Source organism: Electrona antarctica (assembly GCF_951216825.1).
Source record: "Electrona antarctica genome assembly, chromosome: 11".
Lineage (NCBI taxonomy): Eukaryota > Metazoa > Chordata > Actinopteri > Myctophiformes > Myctophidae > Electrona > Electrona antarctica.
The window spans coordinates 48,035,367-48,056,388 of NC_136792.1; the positions used below are offsets into that span (position 1 = coordinate 48,035,367).

The 21,022-nt window shown below is 44.4% G+C and overlaps 1 protein-coding gene across 1 annotated transcript in view; it reads left to right on the forward strand.

Moving 5' to 3' along the window:
• The window catches only part of LOC306932242 (protein yippee-like 2), a 22,315-nt gene extending 17,283 nt beyond the window's left edge, over positions 1 to 5,032 (forward strand). Inside the window, exon 5 of the mRNA XM_079513955.1 lies at positions 4,853 to 5,032. Coding sequence (XP_079370081.1) covers positions 4,853 to 4,942 — 90 coding nt within the window. The 3' untranslated portion in view covers positions 4,943 to 5,032. The remainder of the gene's footprint in view (positions 1 to 4,852) is intronic.
• The last annotated feature ends 15,990 nt before the right edge of the window (positions 5,033 to 21,022 follow it).

Below are 21,022 nucleotides of genomic sequence, written 5' to 3' on the forward strand. Positions count from 1 at the left end.
GCAAGGTGTTTAAAGTAAACAGTGCACTTCCTTGGGTCCTCAGAAATACCCCCGCAGTCATTCAGGTGAGTGCACACTGAACATCAAGATGTGTGAACAGCAGACTGATAGATGAACAACAAGTTGAGGTTACAACGAAAAGACACAACTATTTATATACACACACCTATTACGATGAATTAAATACTTATTTTACATTGCCTATAGTTGCCTCACAGTGGCCAGACGCGAATCTGCCGGTGCAAAAAAAAACAACCCAAAAAAACAATTGCCCTCTGCGGACAGTTATGATATCAGCATGGCCAAGCCAGGCTATATTAGAGTCGCGGCAGCTATCTGACCCAACGTTGTGATATTGAACGCCACCCGCCACGCGCGGCCTTGCATGTACTTAGTAGAGGTGGTATTTTAGGCCTCGGAGTTTATGTGATCTGCAACTAGGGCTCCTTGGATGGTTGCTGCCCCATATATCACCGCAGAGTATGTTGCAGCTGTCACTGCCAGATCCCATAAACATGGAGGTGAGAGTATAACAGGGTCTTCTTGTGGCTCCGTCTCTGTCTGTGTGCCAAACACACGCGCGTACATACATGCACACCCTCCCTCGTTGCTGCTGACATATACTCTATGCAAACATTCCATTGACTTGCGTTCATTCCCCTGCAGTAGCACCTTACCTTAACCTTAACCTATTTAGGCCTGAAAAAAATGTCTTCTAAATCCTGACAGTTTTCTGAAATACCTATGTTTCAATAATATGTCAATATTTCATGTCAAGGACCCCAAAAATTGGCCTCCGACCCTCATCTGAAAATATGTTGTTCCAGGGACCCTCCAGAAGCAAAGATTTGAGTTAAAAACGTTCGTTCTGAAAAAATATATTCCAAATTTGAGGCACATTTTCACGATTTTTCTAAAATAGCAGACCTACAAGCTCGTAGCGCGCCACTCGGTGGCGCGCTATGAGCTTGTAGATCTGCTATTTTTCAATAGCTAAATTATAACATAATGTTTAAAACACCAAAAGGGAAAGTGGGATCTCTTCTCTCAGCCTAGCGATAATGCAATAGGATTTCAATGAATGTATCTTGCAATATGAAAAATGCAGCTTTGTCTTTTGTTTTTTGTTTTTGTCTTCCTCTTTTTGTTCTTTTTTTTTTTCGTCTTGTCTTTTTGTTTTGTTTTGTTGTCTGTCTTTTCATCAATAAAAATGAAGTGAAAAAAAAAATCACCAAAAGGGGTTCCCGCCCAAAATGGGTTAACCTCCACCCTAACATGTCTATCTATAATTAAAAAAAAAGGTGTGTGATTCGTAATCATGCGGCAACAAGACCTCACCCAAATCCTTCTCTTTAAAAATAACTCCCCTCTAATGCGGTCTGGCAAACGGGCCAAACAAAACAGAAGTACCACAACGAGATCGTTATAGTACACAGACATGTGGACATGCGCGTACGTGCACATGTGCAGCCAGTACACGACCGCAGAGACACCAAATATGACTGAGTGGAGTGTGCAGCCGTTAATATCGGTTTTCAGGCCCCGGCTTGTTTTTCTCTGTCGTCAAAGTTCCGCGGGAGAAGCTTGACCTACTGCCCTCCTCAAGCAACATATCTGATGACACGCTAGCTGAAAGTAGCTCAATACAACACCAGATAGAGAGGCTTCATCATGAAACATGAAGTCATTTACTGGATATATTCAGGTTTAAGGCCATGTATTTATGCAGATTTGCTTGAGTACTATTGGTAATATGGAATACACTGCTTAGCTGTGTATTCTTTAACTGAAACAGGTTAAATATGATTGATTGATTGATTGATTGATTGATTGATTGTTTATTTATTGTCGTGTCATGCACACCTTGTGCCCAACCCTCATGGGTTTATAAGACACCATTTCACAGTTGCAATTACAGCATGTTTTACATTACATAATTTATGCATTTACAGCATGTTTACATTACATAATTCATTATATTACACCTCAGATGTATACAGAGTACTCTGCCTTCTTTCCCAAGCTTGACAGATAAGATCTGCTACAACGAAAGTCCCTTTGGCAAAACATATCTCCATTTTTACATAGTCATTTAAATCTAGGAAATCCCCACATATAGAAGACATCTTATTAACCAGAATCGTATTTAGAGCAGTAAAACAAAAAGTGAAATGTCCACGCATCCGGTGTTAATTTTTTCATAATATTTTTATTTAGTCTTCTGGAAAAGCCTTAGTCTTTTAGTCGTTTTTAAGTGTTAGTCAACAAAATGAAAGGACCTATAACATAAAATTCAACTTTTTCCATTTCTTTTGTGTTTCTGGGGCTCCCATATGTGTTTTCAATCCCCACAAATAACCAATTTTGAACAATCAGGCTTTCATATCATATAGGTGCTTTAATGGAAATTGCTCTCAAGAACAGCTCAACTGATTTTGTCCTCATCGTGATGTCATCAATGTCACCCTACTTTGTATAATTCCTCCTCTTCTTCAGTCTTCAGTTCCAAATTTGCATTTCCACTTTGTTTACAATGTCCACCATTGTTGATTTATCAAGCTGGCATGGAATGGAAACAAACTTTTATCTAGCATCAGTATTATAATGACTCAAATATAAATAATCTGCATATCAGCACCCCCACCACCTCAGGACATTGTGGTACTGCAGCTAAAACTCTCCAGAAAGAAATGACAAGGGCTGGTTATATCAGAGTGGTGATTGAAGCTCAAACCATTAGAAATAACTTTGAGGGACATAAACAATATGATATTCAATATTAAAAGCAGTTTCAAAATGCATGTTATTTGCGCTTTAACACTGCACGCCTCATCTACGCATCATACAGATAGATGTCTTTATCTTGGTTTTTATTTAACATACGCCTTTCCAACTCCTCCAAACAGACACCGTGAAAACTAAGAGAAACAAAACATACATTTAGTTGGAGAAAAAAAAATCAACCAGGTGCTCAGTGGAGGTATACAAAAGTTAAAACTAGGGATGTCCCGATACACTTTTTTCGCTTCCGATCCGATCACGATACCTCAACTTCTGTGTTAGCCGATACCGATGCCGAATACCGATACCAGTGTCGTGATCTCATGTTGTGTTTATAGCTATATACCTCGTGTTGTGTTTATAGCAGACTCCTCACTCAAATGTGCACTTGCAGTTTGGGCAACTCCAAAGCAAACTCCACATCCCAACATTTGATTTACCTGCCATAGGCCTTGTGTCGGATCGGTGGTTAGACCGGTATTCACCGATACCGATATGACCCGATATGACAAATAAGGGCCGATCCGATACTTTTCCTGATACCGATACAGTATCGGGACATCTCTAGTTAAAACGGTACGGTTGGTGCTTCAAGGATCAGTGGGACTACTCCAGTCAATAATTTGGCCATGCATGCAGACTCCTCTGCAGTGTTCACTGACTGACTGTTGTGCCTGTCACCCGCCCATCACCGCTGGCCTTTTGAGGAGAGAGCTAGGAAAGCTAGAAAAAGAGAGGAATGAGTTAGACTAGAAGCCAATCGCGTGAGGTTTAAGGTGGAGTCCGATCCACCATCTTGGTCTCCAGGCAGCTTGGTTCACAGTAGCAAGAGAGATCCAGACGATGGAGAATGGAGATGCCATCTGACTTGTTCCATCGGATCCTATGCAGTTATTATTTATTTGTCACAAGCTCATAACACTTTTCTTTAGTTAAAAACCCACAGACCCATTTTCAACCTGGCGGCTCCATATTTGGGCATGTCATTCTGACAGAATGATTCTGGACTATTTCAGACTAGGCGACAAATAACTGGGGTTGTCCCGGGAGCAAAAGAAACATGATCGGGACATCCCTCAATATTATATCCATATCATGATATTAGACTGGATATTAGGTCTGTGATTTTTGGTGTTCTGTGATATGTGATAAGTGTTCTATAGAAAATATATAAATATCGGATCGGGAAAAATCTGTATTGGCAGATAGATACTCAAAATCAAATGATCGGAATTGGATCTGGAGCAAAAAAATGTTGTATCACCAGGTGCTTTAAAGCACTGGTTGTGGTTCCCAAACTTTTTCATGTCAAGGACCCCCAAATTGACACTAATTAGCCCGCTGACCCCCATTTGAAAAGATATGCCAGGGAGAGAAGATTTGAACGGCTCTAGCAGTGATTCTCAAACCGTTAAATTTCAAGGACCCCCAGTTTGACATGCATTAGGCTACGGACCCCCATTTGATGGCATTTCTATCTCTAGGACCCCCAATTTATATTGTAAAATCAATGTTAATTTAACTCTGAGAGCGGGTCCATTTGGTTCCATTTGTATACTCTCAGAGTTACAGACCCATAAGGGTCCATTTGGTTCCTAACTATCATTTAGCTCAGGACCCCCTGATACTCCCTCAAGGACCCCCGGGGGTCCCCGGACCCCACTTTGGGAACCACTGCTTTAAAGCTTGAGGTTATAATCTCTGCTGTCGGGAGGAAACCTCTTAATTTTTCAGAAATTGAAGAAAACCTAATATTTTTTAAATAAAGCAATACTGCCTCATCAAAGTTGGTATTGTGACTTTGCATATTATCAGATACTTGCATATGTCATTATATTATCACCACTTTACCCGAATACAGCTCAAGTGGAGTTTCTCCAAAAAAATTATGAAAAAATCTAAAATTTAGAGTTTCCTCTTGCTGTCGGGAGTTTCCTCCCGACAGCAACGAATTATATATATTTACTGTATATATTTTGCGATACGTTATGTGAGGTATAAAAAGATCGAATAAGCGTCTCCTTCCTTCGTTCTAACTCCTAACCTCTCCGACCTCTCTGTCCGTCTACAGGAGCACGCCTTCGAGAGCAGTCAGAAGTACAAGGAGGGCAAGTTCATCATCGAACTGGCCCACATGATCAAGGACAACGGCTGGGACTGAGGGGCGTAGCGGAGCGACCACATGAAGCATGAAGGACAGCGAGCAGCGCGACTGGCTGGCTGGCTGGCTGGACGGATGGATGGACGGACGGATGGATAGACAGTCTGTTCGGGGAAGGGAGGGGGGGGGGGGGATTGGGGGGGGGGGGGGGGTGGCTGGGAGGGGAGGGAAGGAGCCGGGCATGGTGACGGCGGATGAGTGTGTGACTTTGGTATGGTTGATTTACCATTAACCTCTGTAAACCCCTATACCCCCCCCCCCCTCACTCCCCTCTCCTGCCGCTGCTGATAACCACACACACACGCACGCACGCACGCACGCACGCACGCACGCACGCACGCACACACACACACACACACACACACACACACACACACACACACACACACACACACACACACACACACACACACACACACGCACACGCACACACACACACACACACGCACACACACACACAGTTCTAAGACATCCCAGCCCGACCGACAGGTTATAGCTGTATATACAGAACAGACGGAGGACAGGCACGGCTGACACTAGAAGAAGATCATTGTAATGAAACTAGCAGAGCTAGATGACCGACGTCCGTCCGGCAGTAGAAGAAGAAAACAACGAGAAGAGAAAGCCTTGTTGTATCTGCGTCGTTACTGCAGCAGTCATGATTTAATGATCGTAATTCAAACACCCGAAGCAATACAGTCAATGCTGGTCCCTTTTTTTTTTTTTATATAACAGGGGGCAATTACTACTAACTGCTAACTTGACATTTTTAGTTGCAGAAGAGAAATGCCTTCCGAATGGAAATGTCGTCAGAGAGAGAGAGAGAGAGAGAGGGCCAGTGTCCTGGTTTGACAGGGTTCACTCACTGGCCCCCGGTTTTAACCCATTCTGTACGGGAACCCCTTTTGGTGTTTCAAGCGTTCTGTTATACTTTAGCTATTGAAAAATAGCAGATCTACAAGCTCATAGCGCGCCACTGAGTGGCGCGCTACGAGCTTGTAGGTCTGCTATTTTTGAAAAACCGTAAGAATGCGGCACAAATCTTTGAATAGGTATATATTCTTTCAGGGCGAACGTTTTTTCTTATTTCGACGTCAGGCCTAAATGGATTAAACAGCTGACGGGCATTCCCACGGCATCCCCCCAATGCAGCTTGAATGAGACGTATATACGTCCCGAGATGGTTAATGTCAAATCCAGCTGATCTGGGCCATGACGATGCCAGCTGGGTCGACAGTGCTTGGCACGAAGGCGGCTCACAGGCATGCTGTCTGCCAGCCAGGCCAGGCGGCCCTGACCCTGACCCTGGGTGGGCTGGGATGGGGCAGGGGAGAGTGGAAGACCCTAATCCACTTCTTTATGGAGGCAGCTGGCCAAAGTATAGTCCGCATGCACCAGGTCTTAGCAGCAGCTATAGCGACGACGAGGCTTAGTTAGAAGAGCCAGGATGGTGGGATGACAGTGACAGGGATTCAAACAGACGTCAGCTTGTCCTAAAAACCCTCTGAGGAATTTGACCTCGCTCGCAGCAGCAGTGGAGTGAAGTGAAGTGAAGCAGCTAGGAGGACCGGCCTTTGGGTTTTTCCAGTTCATCCGTTCGTCGGTGCGCAGTCACGCAATGTAAGGTGAACCGGTCGCTTTTCCCTTCTGTGTACGTACGTCTAGTGCCGGTAATACATCTCCGGGTCTACCTTTTGTCACTTGGGGCTGGTTTGAATTACACGGCATAACCCATTTAGACCTGAGGACGCATCGGTGTCATTTTGGGCGGGAACCCCTTTTGGTGTTTTAACTAAGCATTATGTTATACTTTAGCTATTGAAAAATAGCAGATCTACAAGCTCATAGCGCGCCACCGAGTGGCGCGCTATGAACTTGTAGGTCTGCTATTTTTGAAAAATCGTAAAAATGCGGCACAAATCTTTGAATTTGTATTCTTTCAGAGCGAACGTTTTTTTTATTTCGACGTCAGGCCTGAATGGGATAAGCGTGTCTCAGGTGAACCACTTGGGGCTGGGTTTCCCAAAAAAGTGTTGTTCATCATAACGAGAGCTCTCCGCCTCCTCCTCCGCCTCCTCCTCCTACTGCCTATTTTAAGTGAATGAACATACACATACTATACAATATTATGGACAGTGGTGGGAAAAGTACTCAAATGTTTTACTTCAAGTAAAAGTATCGATACTGCAATGCAAAAGTCCGGAATTCAAAATGTACTTGGGTAAAAGTACATTGCGTCAAAATGTACTTGAAGTACCAAAGTACTCATTATGTAGAATGTCCCATTTGAAGTTTTCAAATGTATAAAACTCTTTTGAAAAAAAATAGCCGATCTACAAGCTCACAAATTACAACGGGCATTTTCAAATGGCCAAAATGTATATAGGGCTGAAGTGAGTAATGTTTTGTACCGGTTATAATAATCCAAATCTACAAAGTAGTAACTGAAGCCGTCACATAAATGTAGGCTAGTTGAGTAAAAGTACAACATTTGGATCTACCATACCACCCATGACCAAAATTTGCATTTAATCGAATATGACATCAAGACATTTAATTGCAACTTAGTTGCTAACCCTGCAGCTCCGAACCCCCGTCCCACACGAGCGATACACAGCGCTACACAGCGCTACACAGCGCTACACAGCGCTACACAGCGCTACACAGCGCTACACAGCGCTACACAGCGATACACAGCGCTACACAGCGCTACACAGCGATACACAGCGCTACACAGCGCTACCCGAAAACACATGTATGGTATTTTTCCAAAAGGGAAAGGGACTGTAAACAGCCCTTAACACTTCACGCTCGTGTTGTATGGTCTCCTATAGTGACTTTCTTCAACTGCTTTAAAAGCTGCTCACACAGTAACATCATGGAAATGTAACTCTAAAAGTGTACATATACAGGTATGTCACCAAATGGTGCCATATTACCAAACAACCCTTAAAGGAGCATTCAGTGATTTGGGTAATTTGGAAAAAACCCCGGTCCGCCCCGGTAACAAGCACATGCAAGCACTACAGTGCAGGTGACACGTGACAGGCCAACAGCACACACACCAAGGCCCGCCCCCGCTCGATCATAATTAGCGGAAGGCCCCTCTCTATCCTGATTGGATGAAGGTTTTGCCACCTAGCCAAAAACGAAACCTATGGTTTTTTGACCCCCAGGGGTAAACTGGGGACAGGGAGGAACTCCTTATATGGTCAGCACACTCTATAGTAGGGAGGATTATCACAACAAAACAAAAAATGAAGTGATATTTGAATTAAGTGAAATCACTGAATATACCTTTAAATGAAGGGATGTTTGGTTACATTTGACCATGCACACTCTCAAAGTTACAAATGGATACATTAACACTGAGGGATCTTACCGCCTATAATTTGTACTCTGTCGCGTGATGGTGCCGCTTGCCAGAAATATCAGACTTTTTGTTGAGTGAGCCCATTGTGTGGCCAATATAAACTAGGCTTCAGAGTTATTATGAGGGACAAAACTGATGGATAACATTAGAGAAGGCCAGACATCAACACATCCTCACTGGGCATTTAGTCTCGCGTAGCCAGACCAACTATTCCACAATCCTCCAAATGCTATGTAGAGTCTGGAACTACTACAACTCCCAATAGCCGAGTAACGGAAGCCGTTGCTCAGACCGGAAAGATATTAACCCATTTTGGGCGGGAACCCCTTTTGGTGTTAGCATTATGTTATGCTTTAGCTATTGAAAAATAGCAGATCTACAAGCTCATAGCGCGCCACCGAGTGGCGCGCTACGAGCTTGTAGGTCTGCTATTTTTGAAAAGTCGAAGAACGACTGACACAGAAACATAGCTTTTTCAGAAAACTGTCAGGATGTAGAAGACATTTTTAGAACCTGATCAAAATGGGTTAAACCAATCACGACGCGGTGCTTACGGAACTGTAGTGCCATTGGAAACACAACCGAGACGGGAGCATAGATCGAGTCATACGAGCGGGAGATTCATTTTATTTTATGTATTAATTTTATTTGTTGCGCGGATAGTTGAACACAGAAAAGTATCATGTAATTAACACCGACAAAACTAGTGAAAGAAGAAACAATGCCAAAAACTAACTAGCCATCTTTAGCTTCAATCAACAATCGACACACTGTTTTGCTTCGAGTAGGACTTGTTTTGGCGCCAAGTGAAAATCATTGGAAAGAGCTTCTGTTGCTCCAGAACTGTATGAGGGAAGCATTTGAAAATTACGAGAGGCAACAGTCTGGCCACGCGAGACTTGGAGAAGGCCAGACCTCAGCACATTCACACTGGGCATTGCAGGATTACACAGCCAGGGATTCTCCGTTGCTAGGAATGGTTTTATGAAATCCGTTGCTCTGCGGGTCACTACAGTATGTGTCATGTTGTTATCAGCATTGCCCTTAAAGTTACTCAGCTTAACTCAATATAATCTAACTAGAACCATGGGCCTGAACAGAATACAGCGGTCATTTATTTTACATCTACTTTTTGTAGGCGGACGGAGGAAGTTAGTATGAAGTGAATCTTCATGGGTCCCTCTGCAAAAAGGCTGTGGGACTTTGACATTGGATTTTTCCATTATTGCCGAACGTGTGTGGAAAATGAAAGTTAGGCTAGTTAGGCCACAGACGAACTAGTACACCTCAGTTGACCTCAAGGTCACCACCATGAATGCTAGCGTGTTCGACATGATGATGTGTAATGTTACTTGTTGAAATAAGCTTAGAAATTCACAAGTGGGATATTCACTGATGTATTGTATTAACATTAGTTCAGGCATAAAAACAAAACAAAACAAAACAAAAAAAATAGACTTTGAGACAAAGTAACGGGGAGTGCAAGAATTCTAACTCATTTTCGGAATTTAAGACTGCAAACTCTGGCAGGCAGCCCATAATCTCCTCTGTAACGACAGCACCTGACTAGGGTTCGGACACGGAACCGGTTCTATTTCAGACCCGGTTTCCGAGATTGAAGAACCGGAATAGGTTTTCCATCGTATTTGGAACCGTTTCTGGAACCGTTTTTTCATCACACTGTCAGAGCTGGTATGTGGACTTGATGTCTGCTATTACAATTACTATGTGGTTCTCAAATGTTTTAATTTCACTCTGAGAGGATAAAAATGGTTCCATTTGTACTCTCTCTGCGTTACAGTCCTGTAAGGATCCAATTGGAGTCCCCTATAGTAATCATTTAAGGGAACCGTTAAGGAATCGGAGTGTTAAGAGGGAATCTCGTTAAGGAACCGGAATGGTTAAAATCCTAAAGGTTCCCCAACCAACCACGTGCCCCGAAACCCTACCCGGGTTGTGATTGGCCAGTAGCCACTTTGACGCTCTCGCCCAAAACATGACTTACTATTCTGTCCTCGTCGGGACTCGGGAGCCACTTCTGCGTTGGCCACAGAAGCGGGGCGTGGTTATAAGCACAACCCGGGTCGGGTTTCGAATGGTCGCTTCCCAACCCTATACGCCTGGCGGACGAGTTGGTCCAGGCCACCAATCAGAGCGTGTGAAAGTATAACCACGGCACAACCAAAGAACCCGCCCATCAACAATGAATTGACCAAACAAAAGATCTTTGTTTTTGCTTGGGCAAAGTGTTGTGAAACATGGGAGTTATTATTGTGAATAGCTGGAAGCCAAGGTTCGTGGATAGCCTTTCTCTGTGATAAATATATATTATATAATATATATATATATATATATATATGCATTATGATTTTGTAAATGGCAGATCTTAATATATGAATATATATTCTATTTACTGTATTCACCGTGAGAGTTACAATTTGTGTCAACCTCTGTGTTACAAACTGTAAATAGTGTCAATGTATTGTATTTTATTTACAATTTTGTCAGATGATGGATGCTCTCTCTCTCTCTCACTCTCTCTCTGTCTCTCTGTCTCTCTCTCTGTCTCTCTCTGGTACCCCAGGTTGGCTGTATGTATGATACTTACTACTTTTTTACTGAAAAAATGTTTCAATTTTAATGTCTTTTGTAAAGGATGATGATGATGCTGACTATATCATTGGATCTTCAACAATTAAAATGCACCTTGATATCTACGTTATGGAATGTGCCTTAATAGTTCCTTCATACAGTATGTTAGGCCTCAGTCTTGTCTTATTAGTTTTGTTCACTGTGGGGGGGGGGGGGGGTAAAGGCATGCAGTAAAGGCAGTCAGGAACCCTCTGCCTCCAAATTGACACTAATTAGCCCGCAGACCCCCATGTGTAAAGACGGCTCTAGCAGTGATTCTCAAGCCGTTGAATTTCCAAGATATGATATTATGATATTATGTTTGCACGGGACCCAAACTAGTGAAAATAGTATAACTACAAAAGTAGTAACTGCGAAGTAGAACTACAAAGTAGTAGTTCTACTTTGTAGTTCGTAGTAGTTTGGCTACTTAGTAGAACTACTACTACTTTGTAGAACTACAAAGTAGCCGATCTACAAGCCCTAGATCGGCTACTTTCACTACTTCTTAAACCCCCCTGGAACTCCCTCAAGGACCTCTGGTGGTCCCCGGACCCCACTTTGGGAACCACTGCTATAAGTCACTGTTTCCCAAACACTGGGATCCCTTTATTGTTTGTTTCCTACATTTTGTTTTTAAATATTATTTCAAAAATGTTAAAAAAAAACATTCCCAAAAAAAAGCAAAATAAATCTGAGAAATTCCATAAATTAGAATTGCAGTCGCTGTAAAAGAGAGCTGAGCCAGAAGGCAAAGCTCTCTGTCTACCGAGCAATCTTCGTTTCTAGTTCTACTCTCACCTATGGTCATGAAGTGTGGGTCATGACCGAAAGAATAAGGTCGCGAATACAAGCGGCCGAAATTAGCTTTCTTCGACGGGTGGCTGGCATCTCCCTTAGAGATAGGGTGAGAAGTTCAGTCACGCGGGAGAGACTCTGAGTAGCGTCGCTGCTTCTTCGCCTGGAAAGGAGCCAGCTTAGGTGGTTCCGGCATCTGGTTAGGATGCCTCTCGGGCGTCTCCCTAGGGAGGTCCTCGAGGCACTTCCCACTGGGAGGAGACCCCGGGGCAGACCAAGGTGCCGATGGAGGGATTACATCGACTCACTGGCCTTGGAACGTCTCGGGATCCCCCAGGAGGAAGTCACTAATGTTGCTCTGGAGAGGGAAGTCTGGAGCTCTCTGGTGCTCCCACGACCCGACTACGGATAAGCGGTTGAAGATGGATGGATGGTTAGAAAACAAATGTTTAAAGGAGAATTCCATGCTAGAAGGCTTTCTTACCTTTATTTGTAGTTGTTACGTCCCACCAAAGAGGTCCAGGTGTTATTTTGTGCAAAAGTGCATTATTGGCTATTTCCCCTACCATAAGCCCTCAATGAATTGCATTGAATTGAATAGGGCTTTGGGGTGTGCTAATTCGCTTATTTCCATCGCCAAAAAAAAAAAAAAAAGAAGGTATATATCCTCTCTTCATAATGTAAATAGTATCCCAAGCGGCACACTTTACTACTTATTTCGATGGAAATAAGCGAATTAGCACAAAAACCCAACCCCCATCGAAGGCTTATATTAGGGGAAATAGCCAATAATGCACTTTTGCACAAAATAACACCTGGACCTCTTTGTTGGGGACGTAACAACTACAAATAAAGGTAAGAAAGCCTTCTAGCATGGAATTCTCCTTTAAGAAGTAGTGAAAGTAGCCGATCTACAAGCAGATCGGCTAAAAGTAGTAGTAGTTCTACAAAGTAGCCAAACTACTACGAACTACAAAGTATAACTACTACTTTGTAGTTCTACTTTGTAGTTACTACTTTTGTAGTTCTACTATTTTCACTAGTTTGGGTCCCGTGCAAACATAATATAATTTCTCTTTTGGGTCACGGGCTAAAACGTTTGGGAACCGTACTGCTATAAGTGACATCGTGGTGTCGCAGCACTTCTCTCTTAAGGCCTATAGTCATACTCCAGTTTTACTGTAGGTGATGATAAAAAGGTGACAGAGAGATGTGTTTGGGTGAGCGGTGAGTCGCTTATCACAGCTGCTCAGTGACGTCGTGTTGTGGTTTTCGGTGGTCACCTTATCACCTAAAACTAGAGTATGAACAGGGCTTTATATGGTCCCCATGCTGATAGGTGCATCATCAATCACCCCTTTTCTGCTGGGAATGGAAAAACAAAATGGCTGGCTGCTCTGTGTGTTTATCACCAATATTGCCTTGAACCAAAGATTAATGAGTCTCTGCGTTAGCTACACGTGTGTGTGTGTGTGTGTGTGTGCGTGCGTGCGTGCTGCGTGCACGCATGCAAATAACAGGTGCCATGCCTGTTATTCGCACCTGTGAGTCATGCTAATTAGTCACCATTATCTTTAGTCTCGTCCTAATGTCCTCCATTACTGCTCTGACATCAGACCCTTCCCTTCCTCCCTTGTTCTCCCCCTTCTCTCCTCCTAGCCGTGTCCCTCCTTGACTCCCTTCCTTCCTCTCTGCTCGTCCCCTAGCTGTCCTCATACGACCCCCTCCTCCATGTCCCTCGTCCTGGGATGTTGTCTCCGTCTCTCTCTCTTTGTGTCTGTTTCTCCATCAGTCTCTCTTGATCTGCGTCTCTCTCTCCCTCCCTCGTCCTCCTCTCACCATTTAGCCACTGATTTATGTTGCCGTCACTCTCTCTCTCTCTCCCCCTGTCTGTCTCTATTCTCTCTCTGCCTCTCGCCCACCTTCTCTCTCTCTCTCTCTCTTTCTGCCCAACTCAGCTAAAACCAACCCACTCCAAATATCACTGCAGCAGATGGCGGCTTGTTTGCATTGGGCCGGGTCTCCATAGCAACCCTGGCTCTCCCGTTTCCTAAAGCAGAGCTAGTGGAGGAGTCGGTGTCACGCTCTGTCTGGAACGACCCCCCCCCCCCCCCCCCCCCCCCCACCACCACCACCCCGCTCCCACACAACCATTCCCCCCGACTGACCTAAGGCAACACAGGACTGATCTGAACTACACAAATTATAACCCGGAAGATGATTTTTGCACCCTGATCTACAGTATGTACATTCAAAGAAACTAAAAAAGAACTATTATTGTCCCAACTAAGTAACAGAAAGTGTCCGTTGACAAGGCTTATCTATGCACATTTAAAAAAACATGTGCACCAGTTGGACATTGACCTGATGGCAGTAACTGGAAGGGGTGAGAGGGGTATAGGCTACTGCTTGATCAGAGTTCTTCCCTGACTGGGTGTACAGTTCAGATCAGGGGAGTTTGGAGAGGATCCGTTTACTTTGCTGGCATGAGAATCAATGTGTAATTGTTTGCATGCGGTTCAAATCTGTGTCGAAGAACAATGGCATGGAATTTTTGTTAATGAAATCAGCATTCTGCAACACTCAGTCTCATAACTCTGGATTTTAATTGAGCACGTTTAGCTTTTAATACAGTGGTTCTCAAAGTGAGGTCCGGGGATCCTTTTTTCCTCGAGGGGGGTTCCAAACAGACCCTCACAGGTGTGTGTATAATTCAGGATCATGATGGACTTGTTGTTGGGGACTATACCTGCCAGAATCTGTCTATATATACACTTTGTGAAACCCTTGGTTGGTTTTTATTGTGTGACGGTGTTGCTTTTGACCCGACAGCTCGTCTGTGCCCTCAGCAGAGGCCTCAGTTAACCCATAGGAAGATATAACAGGGGGGGGGACAGGGACAGAGGCCTCACTTAACCTATAGGCAGATACAACAGGGAGGGGGGGGGGGGGGGGGGGGCGAGGCCTCACTTAACCTATAGGCAGATACTACAGGGGGGGGGGGGGGGGGGGGGGGGGGGGGGGGCGAGGCCTCACTTAACCTATAGGCAGATACAACAGGGAGGGGGGGGGGGGGGGGTGAGGCCTCACTTAACCTATAGGCAGATACAACCCCCCCTGTTGTATCTGTTGGATGGGGGGGGCAGAGGCCTCACTTAACCTACCTGTATAGGCAGATACAACGGGGGTTTGGGGATGGGGGGGCAGAGGCCTCACTTAACCCAGATAGACAGATACAACAGAGGGGGGGGGGGGATCAGAGGCCTCAGTTAACCCAGATAAACAGATAAAACAGGGAGGACAACAAGGACTTGCATCTCGACATGTCAGTGGTTCTTCTGTTCTCTGTTGCCCTTGGCTTGAGGACACACATTACATACACGTGTGGGCACTCGTCCGTCTTGTGCGTGTGAACACACACACACACACACACTCACACACTCACACACACACACACACACACACACACACAGTTCAATATCATGTAAAAACATGCAGACATGCACACAGCCAAGTCACAAATGGCTCAGTCTCTCTCTCTACATGCGCACGCACGCACGCACGCCCGCACGCACGCAGACACACACACACGAATGCTATCATATCGGAAATTAATACCCCAACCATGCAGCAATTTATATAACTCCCATGCTTGATATATTGCCTCAATCTATTTCTTCAACAAAACCCATTTTGTCCCACCCCACCCCCATTGAAGTTTGTCGACTCACAGTACAAACAAACCAAAACAACAACAGCAAACAAATCTAAGCCATGAGAGCTGTGAAGAATGTCTCTGTTGCAACGTCACTTGACAAAAATGTGTCCACTAGCCTCTTAAAACGTTCCATTAAATAAGCATCAGCAATAATGATAAATATGAAGATGTTAGGTCATAAAAATCTCACAATGGGACAGTGTCTCAAGCTAAAGGCTCCCTTTGTGAACGAGAGCTGTTCATCTGTTGTTGTTTTTGTTTTGGGGGGGGGGGGGGGGGGGGGGGGGGTGCATTGCCCCTGAGGAAAACAACGTGCTCTGGCTACTTGTTTGTTTACTAGGGGATTTAGAGTCACTGGCAGGCAGGCCTCTGCGGGACTCCCTTATTTGCTGAGTCTGGGAGTCGATGGGCGCTGATGGGGCACTTGTTTATATATAACTCTATGGACTAGACTGCGACGGAGGCCCGCCGTCTCAAGCTAACTTGAGCCACGTGAGACAGACACCCCACCGAGAGCGCTAAAGCGAGCGAGCTGCCATGGCGAACGTTGCGAAGTTCGCTTAGCCGACTCGAGTTGCGACCCGATAGGCAGAGAATAGTAAGTCATGTTCTGGCGAGAGCGTTTTCCCCATAAACCGCCCTACGAGTAGTAGCCGGCACTGTAAAACAAGCGTCCCATCAGCGCCCATCGACTCCCAGGCTCCGCAAATAAGGGAGTCCCAGGCCTCCGCAGAGGCCTTCTTCTTCTTCTTCTTCTTCTTCTCCTCCTCATCTATGACCTTATGTCTGTATTGCAGTGGTTTTCAACCAGTGGTCCTTGAGGGGGTTCCAGGTGGTCTCCAGCTAAATGATGGAGAGTTGGTAACCAAATGGACCTTTATAGAACTTCAACTCTTGAGAGTGTAAAATGAAACCAAATGGACCCTTATGGGTCATTTTACACTCTCAAGAGTTACATTATTGTTAAACATCTGCATTGCTTGATTTACAAGAAGTCTACACAATTAGACAATGTAGAATAATTGTTATTTTGATTAATTTGATCAATGTTTGCCTGTTCTCTCTCCTAATGGTACCACCATCAGTAGGCTATACGCTACAGCATGGAATTGTGGACAGAGTCTTATCACAACAAAATATTCTTAGGTTTTGGGTCTGAGAGGCTAAATGTCATCAAATGGTGGTCCGTGGCTGAAATGCAGAATAAACAATGGGCCTTGTCGTGAAAAGGGTTGAGGTCATCTATGACCTCATGTCTGTATCGGACACTCAAAGATGACAGCGGGGCCATCCTGGGTTGAGCATGTCAAAGCCAAGCACAAAGCAGCAGTGGTAGAAAACCTACTAAAACTCATGTTTTACTTAAGTAAAAGTATCAATAATACTCGGTTACAAGTACAAGTCTGGTATTCAAAATGTACTGACAGTATTGACATCAAAATGTAAAGTATACCAAAAGTAGAAAGTACTTATTATGCAGAATGTCCTATTCCAAGTTTTCAAATGTATAAAACAATATTTTGAAAATAGCAGATCTACAAGCTCACAATGCGTCGCGATGCGACGCATTGTGAGCTTGTACATCAGCTATTTTCAAATGGCCGAAATGCATATAGGGCTGAAGTGTTTAATGTATGTTTTCTTAATAATAATAATAGAACTAACGTTTTTAAATAAATGTAGTGGAGTAAAAGTACAAGTAAGAGCATTGGAAATATTGGAAAAAGTAAAGTACAAATACCTCAGAATTGTACTTAAGTATAGCCTAAATGTTACTTTCTACCAATGCCAAGCACAAAGCAGCAGTCAGAGAGGGTTCCAGTGAGAGCGGCCGACCTGAGTGAGGATGCTTTGTTGGTCATATGGCCGATTCATAAACACTTTGAAACAATAAATGCATTCTTCACAATGAAAGGTCCTTTTTTTGGGGGCCGTGGAAAGCTGGAAATCCATCCGTATCAGATTTGAGCTACTGCCCAATTACAATTGTCACATTTCTCCAGATTATGGTTAATATGCATCATCAATAATGTAAAAGTGTAAATTATTTACACTTTAACAATTTCTATTTCCAAGGTAAAAACTGTTCAGGGTTTGTATAGGATGATTTTCGGGGATTAGAACTGATGTTAGAAATGTGATCTAAATTATGGTTTACAAACAAGTATTCATTTCATAGTGATGATGCAGATCATGTCAATCCAATCTACAGATTTTACACTTCTTCAAATTACCAATTACTAGAGCGGTGGCCGTTGGGCACTTTAGCCAATATAAGAAATACCACAAAATATCTGTACCATTTATCATTCTGTTTTAAGTAAAAGTACTGCAATATAGAAACACAAAATGTAATTGAGTAAAATTACAAAAGTATTGGTATCAAAATGTACTTAAAGTACAAAAGTAGAAAGTTCTCATTATGCAGGATGTCCAATTTCACAAGTTTATCTGTATACAAATATTTTTAAAATAGCAGATGTACAAGCTCACAATGTGCATTGTGAGCTTGTAGATTGGCTATTTTCAAATGGCCGAAATATATATAGGGTGTATATATGTATAGGTAATGTATGTTTTGTCATAATAATCAAAATCCACAAAGTAATTAGTAACTCAAGTTTTAAAATAAAACAAATGTAGTGGAGTAACAGTACAATACAGTATGTGTCCACTGCTGTCCAACACTGTATATATTTCTATATATTTCTGTATATATTAGTGTGTGTATGAAACTGCAGGATGTGTCGTATGATACTGTCTGGTGTTATGATGTTCTCTGAGCAGCGCAACTCAACTCAACTGAATCATCACTCACCAACCCAAGGCCTCGCAGGGTGGTATCTGCGGTCTACCAAAATCACAGTATCATTACAGTATCATAAGTGGCTATATAAGTATAGGTTTGGGCATCTGGTTAGGATGCCTCTCGAGTGTCTCCCTAGGGAGGTCCTCGATGCACGTCCCCCTGGGAGGAGACCCCGGAGCAGACCAAGGATCAGATGGAGAGATTATGGGCTCCAATTTCGTTGCCGCCTTTACCCGCGACGCGGCCCGCAATTCAGCCGCTGCCCGAAAATTAAGAATATAGGAGCTTCCTCTGTCCCTTAACGGTATTTTGGTCCAGTGTCACCCGCTATCCTTTTTGCCGACACCGGTATTTGCGCCTGGAGGGAAGGACTTCAAGGCAGCAACACATCGCTCTTCCATGGGCTATAGACCGTAAGGCTATGAAGCAATATAGAACTGGGCATAATTCCCCACTGCTAAATCCCAAAACAGTGTATTTAGAAAGATAAATGGAGCCATAAGTCTCTAACTGGCCTTGGAATGCCTCGGGACAACTTCCTCCCCCCAGGAGGAAGTTACTAATGTTGCTTTGGAGAGGGAACTCTGGAACACTCTGGTGGAGCTGTTGCCCCCGAGACCCGACTACAGATAAGCGGTTGAAGATGGACGGATAAGTGCCTACATTTCTGTGTGTGTGTGTGTGTGTGTGTGTGTGTGTGTGTGTGTGTGTGTGTGTGTGTGTGAGTGACCCCGACAGGAAGTGAACCACTAACTTAAAAGCCTGACTTATATTTAGCTGCAACGCCGGCCCACCGAAAGCAGCAGATCTACAAGCTCACCACATGTTGCATTGCGATATGCATTGTGATCTTGTAGATCCAAGGCCGAGGGCCATTTTCTTCGGTGCACGATAACAGCAGCAACTAGATGTCTGGGGCAGCCATAGGGTCCGATAAGGAGACCGACGGGGTAGTGGTATGGAAGATAAACAGATGGAGAGAGAGAGAGAGAGAGAGAGAGAGAGAGAGGCTGCTGTAGTTATGTAGCTGCCAGCTCCAAACTGCAGAGACTAAAAATAGCTCAGCCTGTCTTTGTCTCTCTCTCTCTCAGTCTCTCTCTCTCTCTCTCAGTCTCTCTCTCTCTCTCTCTCTCTCAGTCTCTCTCTCTCTCTCTCTCTCTCTCTCTCTCAGTCTCTCTCTCTCAGTCTCTCTCTCTCTCTCAGCCCCCTCTCTCTCTCTCCTCTTTGCCATGGAACCACCCACCACCCACCCTAGCCCCGTGTGACACAACAGCAGCAACTCAAACAAAACAAAGCACTGCACAGCGAGCGGCGTGTTTATGACCAGTGGTGTAAACTAAGTAACTAGTAAGTACAATTTACTCAAGTACTGTACTTATAAGTACCATTTTGAGGTATTTGTACTTTACTTGAGTATTTCCAATACTGTTACTTGTACTCCACTATACATCTCAGAGGCAAATATTGCACTTATACTCCGTTAATATGGGTATTGTAATTTTGTTGTAAAATATTATTAGTATTCCTTTCTTGTACTTGATTGTTTTTTTTGTATGTGTTACTGTATTTTTAGAAAAGTCTCCTGTGGACAGGTGGTGAAAATTAGCACTTGTACAATGTGCAATGAGAAATATGATTGTGATGTTACTAAACGTACAGTATTAAACCACTACAGCTCTATACACAGTAGCTACAGTACATTTCGGCCTTTTGAAAATAGAAGATCTTCCCGCGTCCGAAACGGTCGAGAAAAGACAGTTACCGTGTTGCAGCTGCAGTCTGTATGTGGCAGTGCAGTGCAGTCTGTATGTGACAGTGCAGTCTGTATGTGGCGGTGCAGTGCAGTCTGTATGTGGCGGTGCAGTGCAGTCTGTATGTGGCGGTGCAGTGCAGTCTGTATGTGGCGGTGCAGTGCAGTCTGTATGTGGCGGTGCAGTGCAGTCTGTATGTGGCAGTGCAGTCTATATGTGGCGGTGCAGTGCAGTCTGTATGTGGCGGTGCAGTGCAGTCTGTATGTGGCGGTGCAGTCTGTATGTGGCGGTGCAGTGCAGTCTGTATGTGGCAGTGCAGTCTATATGTGGCGGTGCAGTGCAGTCTGTATGTGGCGGTGCAGTGCAGTCTGTATGTGGCGGTGCAGTCTGTATGTGGCGGTGCAGTGCAGTCTGTATGTGGCGGTGCAGTGCAGTCTGTATGTGGCGGTGCAGTGCAGTCTGTATGTGGCGGTGCAGTGCAGTCTGTATGTGGCAGTGCAGTGCAGTCTGTATGTGGCGGTGCAGTGCAGTCTGTATGTGGCAGTGCAGTCTGTATGTGGCGGTGCAGTGCAGTCTGTATGTGGCAGTGCAGTGCAGTCTGTATGTGGCGGTGCAGTCTGTATGTGGCGGTGCAGTGCAGTCTGTATGTGGCAGTGCAGTGCAGTCTGTATGTGGCGGTGCAGTCTGTATGTGGCAGTGCAGTGCAGTCTGTATGTGTCAGTGCAGTGCAGTCTGTATGTGTCAGTGCAGTGCAGTCTGTATGTGGCGGTGCAGTGCAGTCTGTATGTGGCGGTGCAGTCTGTATGTGGCGGTGCAGTGCAGACTGTATGTGACAGTGCAGTGCAGTCTGTATGTGGCGGTGCAGTGCAGTGCAGTCTGTATGTGACAGTGCAGTGCAGTCTGTATGTGGCAGTGCAGTGCAGTCTGTATGTGGCGGTGCAGTGCAGTCTGTATGTGGCGGTGCAGTGCAGTCTGTATGTGGCAGTGCAGTGCAGTCTGT